Source organism: Mesitornis unicolor, unplaced genomic scaffold (assembly GCF_000695765.1).
Source record: "Mesitornis unicolor isolate BGI_N332 unplaced genomic scaffold, ASM69576v1 scaffold146, whole genome shotgun sequence".
In the NCBI taxonomy this organism is placed as follows: Eukaryota; Metazoa; Chordata; class Aves; order Mesitornithiformes; family Mesitornithidae; genus Mesitornis; species Mesitornis unicolor.
In genome coordinates this window covers 180,069-196,976 of record NW_010192829.1, presented here as the reverse complement: position 1 = coordinate 196,976, position 16,908 = coordinate 180,069, and the positions used below count along the sequence as shown (strand labels likewise).

The 16,908-nt window shown below is 37.8% G+C and overlaps 1 protein-coding gene across 5 annotated transcripts in view; it reads left to right on the top strand.

Annotated features, from left to right (window-relative positions):
* STAG2 (stromal antigen 2) overlaps positions 1 to 16,192 on the top strand; it is a 41,673-nt gene extending 25,481 nt beyond the window's left edge. The window contains exons 22-34 of one of the 5 annotated variants that reach the window (XM_010187231.1): positions 805 to 897; positions 2,944 to 3,118; positions 3,551 to 3,690; positions 4,828 to 4,929; positions 7,105 to 7,253; positions 7,764 to 7,892; positions 8,244 to 8,458; positions 8,524 to 8,532; positions 8,880 to 9,069; positions 9,155 to 9,265; positions 10,770 to 10,896; positions 11,209 to 11,286; positions 14,060 to 16,192. In XM_010187231.1, coding sequence (XP_010185533.1) covers positions 805 to 897; positions 2,944 to 3,118; positions 3,551 to 3,690; positions 4,828 to 4,929; positions 7,105 to 7,253; positions 7,764 to 7,892; positions 8,244 to 8,458; positions 8,524 to 8,532; positions 8,880 to 9,069; positions 9,155 to 9,265; positions 10,770 to 10,896; positions 11,209 to 11,286; positions 14,060 to 14,083 — 1,542 coding nt within the window. In that variant the 3' untranslated portion in view covers positions 14,084 to 16,192. Of the gene's footprint in view, positions 1 to 804; positions 898 to 2,943; positions 3,119 to 3,550; positions 3,691 to 4,827; positions 4,930 to 7,104; positions 7,254 to 7,763; positions 7,893 to 8,243; positions 8,460 to 8,523; positions 8,533 to 8,669; positions 8,678 to 8,879; positions 9,070 to 9,154; positions 9,266 to 10,769; positions 10,897 to 11,208; positions 11,287 to 14,059 lie in introns of all 5 variants that reach the window. The other 4 variants (XM_010187230.1, XM_010187233.1, XM_010187232.1 and 1 more) reach the window with 4 other exon arrangements.
* Positions 16,193 to 16,908: the final 716 nt, after the last annotated feature.

The following is a 16,908-nucleotide window of genomic DNA, read 5'->3' as shown; positions in this document are numbered from 1 at the left end:
TGCCTTGTACCAGTGTGTTACCTGCGCTCTTGGAGAGGCTTGTTTTGGTTTAGACTGCATGGATAGTTCTTAAACTTCTCTCGGGGGTCTCTTCTTTGTCCGAACTGATGCTGGTTGCACAGGTGGCCTTTTGAAATAGGACTTCCCCAGTTCTACGTGGGCCAGAATCTTCACGTGGTTGAGTAGCTAGAAGTTAGGACACCAGCTGTGCCGCGGATGGTGTTGGTACCAGTTTGGTACTTCATTTGCTCAATAGTTTCCTTTTCTGGAAGTTACCACAACACTTACAAAGCTAATTTTTTCAGTGGAGATGGGAAGAAAACCCCAGCTCTCATTGTCATTTTACTTTATCCCCAAGCAGTGAGATTAAAAAAGAAAATAAAATAATACCATGTAGCCATGTCTGTTTTAGTTACAAGCAGCTACCTCCAGTCTACCCTCTAGGTTGGAAATACAGATGTTTTTAGGAGAAAATGCTTTATGGTCTGGGTAGTGGTGTTTTGGGGTTTTTTTTTAGGTTTGGTTTGGGGATTTATATATATATATATATTTTTACTTAATAAGTAACTTCACTGTTTTCATCCCAACTTCCATTTCTTTCTGTGCTGCACAGGATGAAGAAATTGCTAATTGCTATTTTTGTTTGTGGTAGTGTTTTTTTAAATAATGTGGTGGACATGAATGCTCTGACTTCATGCAAGGTCTGGAGTGGTTAGTCCTTTGAAAATGCAAAGACTAAATGTGACTATAAAATCGAAAAAGCAAAACTTATATAAAGTCCTTCTCTTTTTCTGCTCTTTAAAGGATGATCTGCTACGTCTAAAGAAGCAGATGAGAGTGTTCTGTCAAATCTGTCAACACTACCTGACCAATGTCAACACTGCTGTTAAGGAACAGGTTAGTGAACTGCTATTTATCCTTGTAGTCTTCTAATATTATACTTTTAAAGCAGCTGAAAAGTTCCTGTTGCCAGTATTTTTAGTGCTTATGTGGTGTGACTGGGATGTTTAGGCTGAACGCCCTTTGAGTCTGAGCACATACCGTACTGGTGTGCTTGCCCTCTAGAGGTAATTTAGGTAGGATTTCAGAATCAATTTAAACTTGATTCTTAGTAATTTTAGGCAGCATAAGCTTTTATTCAAAAGGGGAGTTTGTTTGTTTCATTAAAGAAAGTTTAATTTCAAAACTGTTTGTTTCCCATGTGGTCATGACACACGCCTCTGACAGAGCTGATTGTAGATTCATAGACTCAGGACCAGAAGAGCTAGGGACAGCTATTTAAAAGGGAGAAGTTGGTTTTTTTCAGGTTTTTCTCTGAATTGATATATGTACCCATCCACTGATGACCTGTGAAAACAGTGTTCTTCCTCTTGCTGTAAACCCATGGGGGCATTCAAGGGCAACTTCTCTCTCTGTTGCCCTTCACCCTTCATGCTACATGCAGAATAAATTCCTCAGCTCTCCAGAGTCCCAGGATTTTTTGGGATCTCTGAATCAGGAGAAAAAGAATGGGTACTTACTGTGAGTGTGTGTGTTTATAGGTGCTCGCATATGCACTGTAACCTAAGGGATTTTATTGTTGGAAAGTGGCATTTCTTCCTTGTGGTCAGCCCTAGGTACACTCACTCACTGGTCAGTTGTCACCAGTATTGTTTAGAGAGACTTGGAGAGCATTCTGGCAAATGCTTGGAAGCCTCAACAGAAGTTATTGACTATTTCAGACGTAAAATAGGTAGAACAGTACAAACAGTGGCAGACTAATTTCAGACAGGAGACAGAAGTCCGGGTTATTTTGGGGGGAAAAAATAAATAAATATGCAGACGGGAAAATTTTGGGGGTTGTTTTTTATTTTTTTCCTGTTTCAAAAAGAATAGAGACATCATTTTTGGGATATACTTGTCCTGAGTTGAGGGTAACCGGGTCAAAGGAAAATGTTAAACTGTGGAGGCCGAGTCTCTTCCAGTCTGTGGTCAAATAGTTCTCCAGCCAGGACACTCACGGGAGTTTCAGGTTCCAGTGAAGAGCACAGGTTACTGATAGCGGGATTAATTCTGCATAAATGCCTTTAACAACCTTTAGGATGCTAAAATGAAAAGAATTTAGAAGTATCTCTTTATGAGGGAAGGGCCAAACTCTTCTGGGTATACTTTTGAATTAAACAAATAGAAATCCAGGAGCATTTTCGCTGCTAAAGGTAATAATAACCTCATTGAGCTTGAAGTTGAAAATCTGGTCCACTGAGTCATGTAACTGCAGCTTTTGAAACTCTTACAGTAACAAGAATATTCCTGGAACTGAACAGACAAATTCTATGTCAGAGAGCTATCCGGTGTCAAAATCACAAAGTGTAGGGTGTGAAAGTGCGAGTAACAAAAACTGTTGAGCACAGAGTGGTCTCTTTCAAAGGTTGTGTAGCTCTCAGACTCAGGTGAATGCTCTAGAAACTGGAACTGCCTCGGTCACGTAGGGTACAATAGCTATGGTTCTGTGTTCCTCTGATCTCATGAAATGGCACAGGGGACTTAGGAGGAGCTTACGTGTTTGTGTGACCAGGAAATCGGTAATATTTGCTTTGAGGAGTTAGGGAACAGATCTGTTCATTAAAGTGGAAGTACTTAAGAGATTAGTCAGATGAGGGGCAGCACCAAGCAGTGTGCTGCCTTGATCTGTTAGTTTGAAGAATGTCAATGTAGGTACCAATACGTTTGAACTTCCAGGGAGGTGGGGTTCAGACACCTAAACGTGATGTCAGATGCACAGGTTAGCCAACAAAGTGAAGAGGTGGTTGTTTTGGAAGCAAGCTATACTTCAGGATTTAAAGGGATTGAATTGCCTCAGCTGTTACAGTTTTTAAAAATGTGATCAAAACAATTGAAACACTACATCACTCTAAATAAAATCCAGTTTCCAAGCAAGTATTTACTAAGGTTTCTTTTTAATAGGCTTTCACAATTCTGTGTGATGTGTTGATGATCTTCAGCCATCAGATTATGACAGGAGGACGTGACATGTTGGAGCCACTTGTTTACACTCCTGACTCTTCACTGCAATCCGAACTACTCAGTTTTATTTTAGATCACGTCTTCATTGATCAGGATGATGATAATAATAGTGCAGGTTTGTACAAAACTTATGTTTATATTATTTGCCTTTTAACTAATGTATTTGTTTGCTTGTGGGTTTTTTTGCAGGTTTTGGTTGGTTGGGTTGAGTTGGGTTTTTTTTCTTCCTTTTTTTTTCTGGCATTGAGGGGTGTGCTTGAGTACAGAGGTTGGTTTGTCTTTCAGATATCTGTCAGCAGCTGATGAAAGCATTTTCTGTTGTGGGAACGTAGGATAATTATGGTAGAGGGTTGGTTTAATAGGCACAGATAAATGTGTGTCTGTTTCAGGACAAGACGTGTCAGTGGTCAATAAAGTGCACTGCTGTTGGAGTTGAGACTTGATTTTCTGAATCCTGACCTTCAGCCCACATCACTTTATTCTGTGTAAATACTAAAATATGAAGTACTTGAAGTCACCAGTTTTCATGTTCTGAACTCTTTTTCAGATGGACAGCAGGATGACGAAGCTAGCAAAATCGAAGCATTGCACAAAAGAAGAAACCTACTCGCGGCTTTCTGTAAACTCATTGTATATACTGTGGTGGAAATGAATACAGCTGCAGACATTTTCAAGCAATATATGAAGGTAAATCTGAAGCCTAGTATGGCCCTTCATAAAACTACTGCAATACAGTACCTGTGGATTTTCAAATTATTCTTTATTTTCTTACCTTACAAGGTAACTCATTCAAAATACAAAGAATTCAGAAGTCCGGAGTTGGTCTTTAGGTCTTTAAAAGTTCCTTTTTTGTAAGAAGGGAAGAAATGACTGAGATGAGTCTCTCGGTTCCAGTGTGCACGTAGTGGGGAGGGAGGAAGGAAACCTAAAATGATTTTTACTTTGTTTTTAATAGATTTATTTCTCTACCCTGATGGATGGTATTTTTTAATCGAGTTATTAGTTTAGCAGGCCTCTTGAGAATCATCTCACAGAGATCACCTGCATGTTGTCAAATAATTTCAGCTTAAACTTTGAGGAAGAAGAAAAAAACTGCTGTGAGTTCCACCCACCAGCTGTCTGTGTGCCCCTCCTCTGTCACCTTTTATCTGCTTCTGTTTAAATATAAAAAACCCTCATCTTGGCTCCTGGGATTCACAGCTGCGCAGTAATAGGAGTTCTTATTTTATGAACATGATAAAGCTTTACTCCTTGGTGATTACCTTAAATAAATTAAAAATTTGGGCAGCCTGCTTTTGACTGTCTGAGTGCCCTACATATATTTTGAATCTCTAAGTAAGTATTTGAACCTAAAACACTTAAAGAACCGAAGACGGGCAGCTGTCTTCATTGGAAAAGTTATGGCTACGAAGCTGTCCATAAGTGCTTCTTTTAGCAGAGAAAATAAAGAGCACCACAGCAGAGTTATAGGAGTTACACTGAGATTAGGATCTAATCTTGTACTGTGAGGGGGTGAGCACGTCACTAACAAATGTGTCGTGGCCTTGCACATAAATAGGTCATTCTGGCTTTAAGGTAATACTAATGACAAGAGTGAAAAGAAAGGATATATTCTTTGATTTAGGTTTTTATTATAGTTTTGGAGGTGTTTTAGGATATAATGTTGATGTAGTAATGAATGTATGAGGTTTTTTCCTTTTAAAAATGTTCATTTTTTAAATAGCAAATTCTAGATATTCTTTTCTGAAGAATCCAGTAGTTGCAGTATTTTCATCAAAATCAAAAGTTAATGGTTTTGTGTGTTTTATTTTCCCTTTTTCCTAGTATTACAATGACTATGGTGATATTATAAAAGAAACGATGAGTAAAACAAGACAGATCGACAAAATCCAGTGTGCTAAAACACTTATTCTTAGTTTGCAGCAGGTAAGAATGTTTTACAATATTTTCATGCATTAAATTCCATGTGTAGGTCACATTGTGTTGTTGAATAGCCAGCATGAGGTATTAATGGAGAGATTCTTATGGTTGGGATAAATAGGTCTGCATTGAAACAAGCCAGAAGTGTTCCTGTACTGACCAAGTACTGTGCTGTGGAAAGTGTTTGGGAAGGGCTGATAAATACGAGAGCAGTGTAACTGTGATACCTTCCGAACTCTAAAACATCAGTTTGAGTCACACATATTCAGCAACGTGTTGTGAGACTTCTGGTTTACATATTCATGAACAGATAAACAAGGAAAAACGCCTTTTTGCTTGTGTGGTAGAGTTTTGTGGTTCCGTTTGTGGAGGCTTTTGTTTGTTTTTGCTTCGAGGTTTGTTTTGTTTTGGTTTTGTTTTATGGGGGTTTATTGGGAGTTTTGTTGGTTTTGGTTGTTGTTTTTTTTTAAACTGTTCTGAAAACTAATGGCAAGTTTTAGTAATCCAGTGTTTCTTAGTGTTTGGTAGGGGCTTCACCCATCTTTGAAATTAAATTATGGTTTAATGTCTCGTCTGTAAATGAAATAGTTCATGTGAAGACCTGATGAAGTCAGTTGAGGGCAGGGTCAGATTCATGTGCTCACATGAACCATCCGTATGAATCTTATTTACAGGATCAGAAAATAAAGCTATATCTCTGCAAACCACTGTAATCCAACAGAGATCTCTGCTGAAAAATGTGTCCCAGTTTGTCCTCTCTCTCCCCGTCTCTGTTTGTCAGTACTAGAGGTCACAGAGCCACACAGTGGATATAGGAACTGATCCTGGTTGAGAACTAACCAGAAAAAGTCCTTAATGAAGCCTCTGAGCTGGTTTCCCTGTAGGGACGTTGCCAGCACCAGGCAGGACGAGGCCTTTCCTTTAAGCATTGCTTTAAGTAGCTGCTGGAGCTGCAACATAAAACATGCAACTGAATTCCAGGTTGTACAGTTTTTGCTGGCTTTTCACCAGAGCTCACAATTTTTTGTGATACTTGGTCATTGTTATCCTAAATAGTCTTTGCTGTGTCATGAATGAGCAGTCCCTTATATTTTAAAGAACGAACAGAGGAAGTGAATGTAGTAAGTACAATTATGGACATAATAGGGAGGCAGTTACACAACCCTAATACGACAATAAGAACTGTAATGTGAGGGGACCCAAGTATTGTAAAACAAACAAACAAAACACCCCGCATGTAGAGTTAAACTTGTAACTAGCATTTCTTCCAGGAAAAGTTCTTTAAAAAGAAACTAACCAGAGAAGAAGTACTAGAAGTGATGGTGGATAAAAGGAATAACTAAGTTGCAGTAAGCTGCACCAACACAAAAGCATACAAGTGTGAGCCAAAACATACTTATAAATGAAAAGTTAATTTTCATAGCACTAGTCAGTCTGTCTGGTTTTGGTTTATTTATGTGATGTTATGAGAGAGGGAAGGGTGAGTGTGTTAAAAACAATTGGGAAATAATAGAGAAGTTGACTGTTAAGGGAAGTTACAGTCAGATTCAGTAAGATGGTGTAAAAGGATTGATCAGATTAAAAGAAAATTAAGAAGATTGTGAAGTTAAGAGTGTTCAGCTTTACCAAACGTTGAAGAGTAGTTCGAAGTCCGATCCGCAGTGGCAACGATGCTGGTGTCTCTGACAAATTCCCTGCAAACTTGTTTCCATTTTAGAATGTTGTTATATTTGTATTTTGAAAAGGTACGAAAAAATGAATGAGAAAGTAGTACTTTGACAAATACTAATAGTCAAGACTGAGTGAGAATTTACTGCATTTGTTTCTTCTGTTAGTGTGCAGGTCAGGGAATCTTACTGATTTTTAGTATTCTCAGCTTTAGGATGCCTCGTTTAGGTAAGTGTTGAAATCTGTCATCCAGCGTATTTACAGCTGGACATGTGCTTGGGCAGTGTGCATGTCAAGGATCAGCTCTGAGGTGCAGGCTCCTGAAGAGTGGCTTTGACCTGGGTTTCCTAAACCTCCTTGTTTGTCTTTTGGGGTTGTTGAACCTAAGGAAAAGGGGGGGGGGGAAGCTGTAAACCACTTTCTTGTTATTGTACTGCAAGTTAGGTCTGTGTTGACTGGTCCTTAGTTTGGCATAATCTTTTAATAAATGAAAATCTCTTTCATTTCATACAGCTTTTCAATGAGATGATTCAAGAAAATGGTTATAACTTTGACAGATCATCACCGACATTCAGTGGCATAAAGGAACTCGCTCGGCGTTTTGCTTTAACGTTTGGACTGGATCAGTTGAAAACAAGAGAAGCTATTGCTATGTTACACAAGTAATTGTGTGCTTTGTATTACTTGCGCTTTTTGTAAACACTTCTTGACTAGTCTTTCAGAGTCAGTTTGTTCATACAAAACACATCAGCAATAGAGACGATAGAGCCCATTTATAAATTAGTAGAGAACTGCAGTTTCGTCCCCGAATTAAACGAAAATGTTAATTAATGTTAATATCCTTCAGCATTGTGGCATAAGCCTGTAAAAATGGTGGTAGTGTTGATGCCATAATGAAAAGGTATTTTTGATGTCCTGTCCATAATAGTAAGAGCTGATGCACTTCATGGTCAGTGGTGGTCAACTTGGCCTTCGTGCAAAAAAGCTTGACGTGCAAGGTAGAAACATCATGACAGAAAGAGTGCATCCAGATATGAGGAGTGTTCGCCTTTTATCTGGAAATGTTGAATTACTGCTTGCTTGACGTAGAGAAAAGGTGTTCAGTTTTGATAACTTAGAACTTTTTCTTTAGTTTGTGCTTGATGTAACTTAATTTTTAACTTTTTTCTTAGAGATGGCATAGAATTTGCTTTTAAGGAGCCTAATCCACAAGGTGAGAGCCACCCACCATTAAATTTGGCGTTTCTTGATATTCTAAGTGAGTTCTCCTCCAAACTTCTCAGACAAGACAAAAGAACAGTGTAAGTATTTTCTAAATACTCTTAATACTTGTAATGATAACCATAAAATGCATGCATCTGAATACGTGTGTCTGTGTATTGCATTCACCTGAAGTGGAATCTTTGGCACATCGAGATAATTTTACACTGATGTAGTCAGATGTAATTACAAAGGGTAAATAAAATTTATCCTTGTTACACTCATTTTATGGTGGTTGAACAGAAATAATGTTCTGGATTTGCAGCTGTCAGGCCTTTTTGTTAATACATGAGTAGCATGGGGTGTAATTTCAGTAGTTACTTATCTTGACATGTTAACATCTTGTTACCAATATTTTGCATCTCTGTAATTACTTTTTTTTCCATTTAAAGGTATGTTTACTTGGAGAAGTTTATGACCTTTCAGATGTCTCTACGAAGAGAAGACGTGTGGCTTCCGCTCATGTCCTACAGAAACTCTTTGTTAGCTGGTGGGGATGATGATACTATGTCAGTGATTAGTGGAATTAGTAGTCGAGGATCTACAGTAAGAAATAAGAAGACAAAGCCAGCAACAGGGAAACGGAAAGTACCTGAAGGTGTGGAACTTTTCTCATCTTATGAATAGCTACTCTAGTGAATTTTATAAGCTACAAATGCCAATCCCTATGTGTTAGCTTGAGTGAATTTATATGCTTGAATGTATTCTTTTAAAACGAGGCAGCTTCTGTGCCTGTATGTGTCTTAGTGGGAAAAGACTCATTTGAAGAGTCTGAATGGCATAACACTGGTTCACAGAAGGAAATAAAGGCACTGTGCTGCATTAAGTCACAGAAGATAAAAGTATTAGAAATACTCTAGCCATTGGTTCCAAATCCAGGCCTTCTGGAGCACATGGCAGACTTAGTGGCAAAAAGTAAAGAAATTGGTTCTCTGTAAGCAGAAAGTACATGCATTTAAGTCACGTCCAAACATGCAATTTTAGACTGGTTTAACAAATACATACTGATGTCCTGTGTTTCCTTCCAGCTGAAGAAAGCAGCAGTAGTGACAGTATGTGGCTGAACAGGGAGCAGACAATGCACACACCAGTCATGATGCAGACACCTCAGCTTACTTCCACAATAATGAGGGAGCCGAAGAGATTGCGACCTGAAGAAAGTTACATGGGTGTCTATCCTATGCAGCCCGAACACCACCAAGCTCCGCTCGATTACAAGTATGTAGATGAGTAGGTCTGCTTTGTGTTAGTGTTCATACACAAAACCAGTTCGTGTTTAAAATAGAATAATGGTCTTTTTAAGCACGCAAGTAACGTGGATGTTGGCTCAAAGGCAACAGGAAGAAGCCGCGCGACAACAGGAGAGGGCAGCGATGAACTACGTCAAGCTGAGAACCAACTTGCAACACGCTATGTGAGTGAGAGTCAAACGTTCCTTCAGTGGCTGGGGGGGTGGGAGTTCATTAAATGCAGGGTGACTCCTGCATCTTTTAAGAGGGATCCGTGTTCTGATTCTTGAGTATAGTTATTCTGTGTCTTAAAATGTGAAGTGCATGGTGATGCATTTGGCAGAATAGATCTGTTTGATGTCTTGCTTATTTTTGTACTTAAATTCAAGAAAAATTTAAATACCTAGTGGGCTTTGTAGTAAAGGAAAGTGGTTGTTGAACTGAGTGCCATCTGTGGCAGATATATATAATCAGTGCGACATGTGAAACATTATGTACACCCAACTGCAGAATCATTTTTAGAAACAGAACATTAAAAATGAGGTTTAAAGTAGGTGTTCAGTGTGTGAAGCAGAAAGTTTCTGCTCAGTGCAATTACAATCTTTCTCCTTCGAGTTCTGAATTTTAACTTTAGAGTTAAGCTGCTTTTTTATTTTTAACAAGTATTCCTTTTAAAGAAACTGCTGTCTTCAGCGTTTCTGTGATTGATGTGGATTGTCTGGGCTAACCTGATACCAAAGCTGAGAGGAGTCGTGTAGTGCCAGTTTTTGTAGAACTTCCCAACCCAAAAAACACCCTTGTAAAGTCCTCTCTGTATTGTGAATGAAGATGCATGGACTCTGATGTTTCTTAAATGAATGTTGTCCTTCAGAGGTCATGCATTCCTACAGTAGTGCCACTTCGTTATGATTCATCGTGTGTGTTTTGACACACGCTAATTAAATTACATTCAAGAGCTGGTTTAGCTGAAGAGGGGAAAACTAGTTCTAGAAGTTCTGTTTTAAAGAAGACTGTGCGGTTCAACAGAAGAAAAGTACACGTTGTAAACTAAACCGTGGACGTATGAGTTGAGGAGCTTTTCGTATTTCCCCATCTCATTTTTAATTCTTTAATACCAGTATGTCATGTAACATAGTTTCAGTGGAGTGTTTTTTAATATAGTGACACCAATTAGTGTAATTAGAATGACTCCTTACGCTTCTCATAAGGTCTAATATTGTATGTAGAAGTTGCAAGGAAAGAGGATGAAGGACTATGTGGGAATGTCTGAAAATGTATTTATGTATCCACTTCATCACAAAGACGTTCCCCCTTGCCTTGTCATAAGGCAGGAGCAGTTTTTCTTTAGGTGGCAAAACTTACGTTCTTTCTCACTTGAGCGTAAGTACTTGCATGGAAGTCTCTGAATGAGGCGTGCTTTGATCTGCCTGTCAGTTCCTGCAGCCTCTCAGAACACCCAGTTAGGGATGTCCCACAAAATTCCATAAGTTGATCTTCATTAGTTGTTCTCTCTTTCAATACCAGCTTTCTTTGGTAGTGTTATGCATTTACCTAATCACTTAATTTCTTTTCTGTCTAATGCCATTATAATTTATTGGCGGTTCCTTACTGAACGTTAGCTTTTTACGTATTCAGATACAGTTTAACTTGATTTAGTGATACACAGTTTGCCTTTTCTTTTCACCTCAGTCGACGTGGCACAAGCCTAATGGAAGATGATGAAGAGCCGATTGTTGAAGACGTCATGATGTCATCAGAAGGGCGGATTGAAGATCTCAATGAAGGCATGGATTTTGACACCATGGACATAGACCTAGTAAGAAATTTGTCTTTTTTATAGATTTTATATTTGTATTTCTGCTTTTAGAGTATGTGAATCAAATTTTCCTTTTGGTGAAACAGAAAAATCATTCTTAAATGGCTGTGCCCCTGTGTGTGTGCAAGTGCCATCTGTTCACACTGCCGTACAAAAGGCAAGAACGCTTCCTGTAGTAATAATGTGAGATGAACATTTATCCCCAGTAAATTCTTACCCCCTGAGAGTTCAGCTTCATTTATTACAGTTTAAAGACTCTTGGGTATTTTTCTGAAGCTACAGTTAATATGTTCATTTGCTTGTTTTCTAAAGCCACCATCAAAGAACAGGAGAGAAAGAACGGAACTAAAACCAGATTTCTTTGACCCCGCTTCAATCATGGATGAATCGGTAGGTTAACTTCCATAAGAGGAAAGTAATGTGTAATCAGTCTGAAGGTTACAGTGCTCTTTTACTTCAGGTTTTAAGTGGAAAGAATGCAATCTGTAGGTAGTCTTCGTTAGTTTATTTTGGCAGACTGGTACGGTCAGTGAAATATTTAATGCTGTAATTCGGCTTCATAAATTCTAAGGTAGCCAATGTTCTTTGTAAGTTTATAGGATTTTTGGTTTTAATACTTTATATGTAGCTATGTAGAAATCAAAAGCCTTTGAATATGAGAAGGAAACACATCTGGTACAGAAAAGACCCTTGCAGACGTTGGTAGCGAAGAGTTGTTCTTTTTAAAAGTAAACAAAACAAGTTGTGCATACAGAAAACATGAAAGGCAAGTTTCCTGTTGTGATGGGCTGAGCCGAGTGACTCTGATGTCATTACCAGTTGTCAGCATTGGATATTTTGCATTTTTTGGTTTTCTTTTGTGCATAAGTAAGATAATGGAGACAATAGATGATAGAGATAATACAGATATCTGTTTATAGAGATGAGAGGTATTTTTTCTTTCCATATGAAGTTTTAGGTCCAAAACATCCGAAGCCTGTAGTTTCTGCTTGCAGTTGCCCTTTTTTCCGACTTGATAAATCTGCAGTCTCTATTCTCTTTTAAAAATCTGCATGAGGGATTCCTCCTGTCCTGAACCACTTGTAATGTATGCAGCCATTTTTGACCTTGTGTAGCGGGTACAAAATTACACTGGAAATAACAAGCTGCAGCAAGCCAGCAGAGGACAGTGCAACAAGGCTTCCTGGGAATCTTGGACAGCTTGGTGGAATTTGGAAGACGGTTATGTATTTTTTTACAGTATTGTTGCAGCGTGAACCTGTTCTTGTCATGGGAGAAAGAAACCTTAAATACTGTTTTAAATGCAAATCCATCTATTCTGTACCGGTAGGCCTTTGCTTCAGTAGCGATGAATCAGATTAGGTTGCGCATCTGGCTGTTGTGTGTTCTGTTCTTGAAGTAACACCAAGAAAGTATATCACCTGTTTTCTGGCGTTCTGTTTTGAAGTAGTTTTTATCCTCCCCTTCTTAATTTTCAAAATTGATTGATCTGTGAAATACCAGTCATTTTTGTTCTGACAGTGCTGAAAATCTGGTCTTCTACAGGTGCATTGCATTGATTTCAGAAACCTTTCAGCTTCTAAAACGAATTAAGAATAGTTTTAATAGGTTTACTATGAGCTAGGTTTCTTTCGTGTTTCTTTATTTCTCACTCCTTATCCCACGGGAGTGCAGGATTTGCTGGGCCATCTTTGGGTGCGTTGTGGGAGCGTCTCCACACGATGGCAGCCGGTCACAGTCACTGCTGCTGTGGCTCCAGGCTTTTCCTCTGCAAGGAGGGAGCAGTGGAGCACCGAAAAGAGTTGGTACGGTCAGGGGACACCATCTAGCGAGCCTTTCTCCCAGGCAGGACACAGCAAGGGTGTGATCCTGGGCGCAGGACTGCAGAAAACAGCTGCATCCCAGAACACAGCTGCTCTTTAGCATAAACCCCACCTTAAATGAATTTAACCGCCTACATGGGGAAAGCTCTGCTAATAGTTTAGGAGACAATGTGGATGCGTATTAAATCAAAGCTGAATTCACCAGTCAGTATTTAAATGTAAGAAAATCCAATTTCATAAATGCAGAAAACCTTCTCTGAGTGAAGTTAATTTGCTTTATTCACAGAATTTATGTCAGAGGTCCATTATTCTGGAAGTGATTGCACTTGTTTTTAATAGACCTAGACATAATAAAGCTGTTTAATTTATGCAGATGCACAGAGTTTATGATAAAAATTTCAATCTGTCTTCTCATTTTTTGATGTCTAGCTGTTGCTGGCACCAGAGGCAGTTGTGTCTCGGTGCGCTGTGTTGAACGATGCATCCAAAGTGAATTTAATACCAAGAGTAAAAATTGGTTTGTAAACAGATAAATGTGAGCAGCAGTGTTACGGTTCAGGAAAATTAAGTCTGTCATGGCTGTTTCTGATTTTATAAGTCCTGTAAAAGCTAGAATCATCACAAGATCTGGGTCCTCCATTGTTTTGGTTGGTTTTTTGGCATACCAGTGGCGATAGCTGCTTTCACTGGCACAGAGCAGTGCACGGCCTGCTAACGCATGGGGAGTGGAAACAGATTCTTTGTTTCAGGAAAGGTTTTTCTTCACTTCATCACACACTCTCCTGAAAGACAGTATTTTGCTTTTACCTGATCATTGTTTGTTTCTTCACTGTCTTCCTGACAGAGTTAATATATTTAATAGGAGATACTGAGTTTGTGTCCTGACTCGCTGCTGTGAGGTGACTCGATGTTTCCATGAACACAGGCACAGCAGCAGCCAGCGTATGGATTGTTTTGTCCCAGGCTTAGTTGCTGGGAACAACACGTTTGATTTCAAGTTAAGGCCTATAGAATGCCATTGTCCAAGAAGTCTGTTAGGCAACCAACTAAAAATTACTTTGTGATTATTATCTAAAATAATTAAAGCACAATCTCGATCACATTCCTACTGGATGTAGTTAATTTCAAGTGTGGGAAAAGTATTTTCTAATGAGCGAGGTGCCCTTTTCGCATTATGGCGTAAATTAGAAGTGTGGTGAATCTGATTTGGAAGAGAAATAAACTTGTAATGCCTTAACATATCTTGAAGTGTCTTAATCTTAAATCATATACTGATTGCTTTGTTTTTGTTAAATGTGTAGTAGACTACAAATTGACACCATTTCTAACTTTTCTTTTAGGTTCTTGGGGTGTCAATGTTTTAATACCAGAGCAGCAAATAAATCAGTGGTGAAGTCATTTTCTAAGTGGAAGAGGAAGTTTTTCAATACAAAATTGTGGTAGATACAGTGAAATTCTGAACAGATTTTTCTCTAAGGAGAATGACATGCTTTCAAGATCAAGTGCATTGAAGGGGCAGTTTTGTTTGCCTGGGAAAAAAAAAAGCAAAAAGAAATGTAAAGGACAAGTAAACAATTTGAGGATAAGCTATACTTTTTGTTGGGGGGAAAAAGTCTTTTATGTGCTCTCAGTTTATTTCCGGATCATATGAACTATTCCCTCTGAGTTTTAATCTAACAGTCTGAGAGGTGTTTGGTACAGACTGAGCCCCTCTCGATACGTTTGCTGGCTGTACTAAATAACCATGAGCTCTGCTGGATTGCTGTTTACACCCGCGAACTGAAACAATAGACGGATTGGTTTTCTTACAGTGATAGAACCAGAAAAGTGTCAGTATTTTGAATTAAATGCAAACTTCAGCAACAGAAGGTTTGTGTTAATTAATCACGGAGAGAAAAAAACTACATAAAGCAGAATTTTAACAGCTTTTTAATCTAAAACACGTTTTTATTCCGAAAGCTTCATGCTAGCCTTTTCAGAACGGTCCGTAAACTACCAACTACCAGAAAGTAACAATCTCAGTCATGCTTGCCCATTACCAGCCCTGAAAGTTTGCTTGTCCTTTAAGAAAAATGTATTGTTGTGAAATTCCTTCCAGTAGTGCCACTGTATTTTGTCTCAAAATAAAAGAAGCTTATTGTAGTATGTTTGCAGAAAAATTCTAAACAAAAATTATACAGCTTATTAGAGTGTGGGAATAGGGATCTAAATTTTAAATAAAATTATATATATATATAAATTGGTGCTGATTTTATAATTGCGCAGTTTGTTTAGTTTTTTTCTTACTTTTAAATTCCAACTTAAAATTATGAGGTTTCAGAAATATATTGAAAGTTTAACAATGTTTAAAAATAGAAGAGCATGAAGATTCATGCTTTAAAAATGATTTTTAAATTTGTATTTTATATTGTTTTATCTATCTGTCTTTGCAAGCAGTCTTCAGGTTAAAGATACTTCTAACAGGTTACAGTACATTTCCTCTGTATGTAAATTAGATCGGATAATAGAAATTCATAAACAACCCATAATATTCTTTGAAAGCTAAGCTTTAAACTTCATTTTGTGTCCATTCGCAAATAAATTTGGTCTAAAACAGAAAGTGGATCTATGCCATTCTGACATCGACTCATTTTGCAAGGCTTAGGCAGCTAGACATCATTTTAAAGGAAATATTAACTTATATTACATATGTATATTTTTTGTCAGTTGTCTCTCAGTTCTTGAGGTATATTATTTTAATCATTCCATGCCTTAATATGCTTGCAATACAAGAATCTCCCCAAACGGGTGAATACAAAAAGGCTTCCTGTTTTTAGACTCGGAAATTAAACATTCGGCTGTGGTAGCCAAAAACCATAGATTATCTAAAGGATCATGAGAAAATATAATTATTTTACTAAGTGACGGGGTAACAACAAACTCGGAACTAGATCTGCCTAACTCATTTTACATAAATAAATACTCTCATGTCTAAAAGTACTGCCTATATTGTTTTTCACACCACTGCATTTAATAGAACTGCTGAGAGGACTGTATATATGATTTTAAACTTAAGTTGATTTTTCTTACTCTTGAAGGAGTGTTTCTTTGTGAAAGCAGTTCTTACAGCTTTGTTTTCAACCAGCTAAAAATGTTTTATATATTTACCTTAACCTGTTGTCCTCCACATTCTATTGTCCTAATTGTACTGTTTTCTGATTTGTATTTATGTCTTGAGACAGTAACTTTTTGAATAAAAATAAACCTGCAGTATGTTGTATGTTTGATCTTTTTAAATCGGGGTTAGGGGAGGACAGTGAAGAGAGGGGTGTGAGTAATGCAAATGTAATGTTTATAGAAATCAAGATCTTTTTCCATGTCTTTTAAGTGTTTGTCTCAGAGTTGGGATAATGTATGGAAAACTGCACTGTTTTATATTTGTAATAAATTGTACAAGTTTTTAAAATGTGAATAAAGCACTAATTGGGTAATAATTTAAAGTAGAAAAGTTGATGCAATCATGATTGTTTTGAATATGCTTTAATTTGAGATTAACTTGTTAAAAGAATTAGTGTAAATACAGAGCGAGCTTTTCAAGAGGTTAGTACCTGCAAATAAAATTTTTAAGATTTGTATAGAACTTTTACATGCCAAGAAATCGATTGTTAATTATTTTTGTGTTATGTTTTTTAAAGGTGTATCAAGAGCCTTTCTGTTGGTTTCTTTTTCCTATTAACTCTTACCTAACGTTACTCAGAGTGCTTTTGATTCCAGCATTGGCGATACTGTGTACAGTACAGTTGAACACCACTGAGAGTGTGTGCTGCTGTCCATCTCTCACACTTATTGCACACCTGATGAGAAGCGTTCTGAGCTTGATGGGCAAGACACGAGGAAGTGAGGGGAAAAGCCCAGAGCATCCGTTTCCTTCCCATGCCCCTCTCCTCAACTACTGAGCAGCTCTGGCTGTGTCTTGAAAACTCCTTTGTGTTACAAGGCTTTTTAAGGAGACATTTTAAATTCTTAGAGATAATACTTCTAGTCCTTGCTAATGTAACTTTGATGTTGTTTTTATTATTATTATCATCATCATTATTATTAATACAGATGTGCATTCCTGTCTCTAAATCCTGCTGTAAGTTCAATATTATCTTGTAGAAAATGGTTTTAGTAGGTTCTGAGTTTATAACACAAGAAGAATACCTTCACT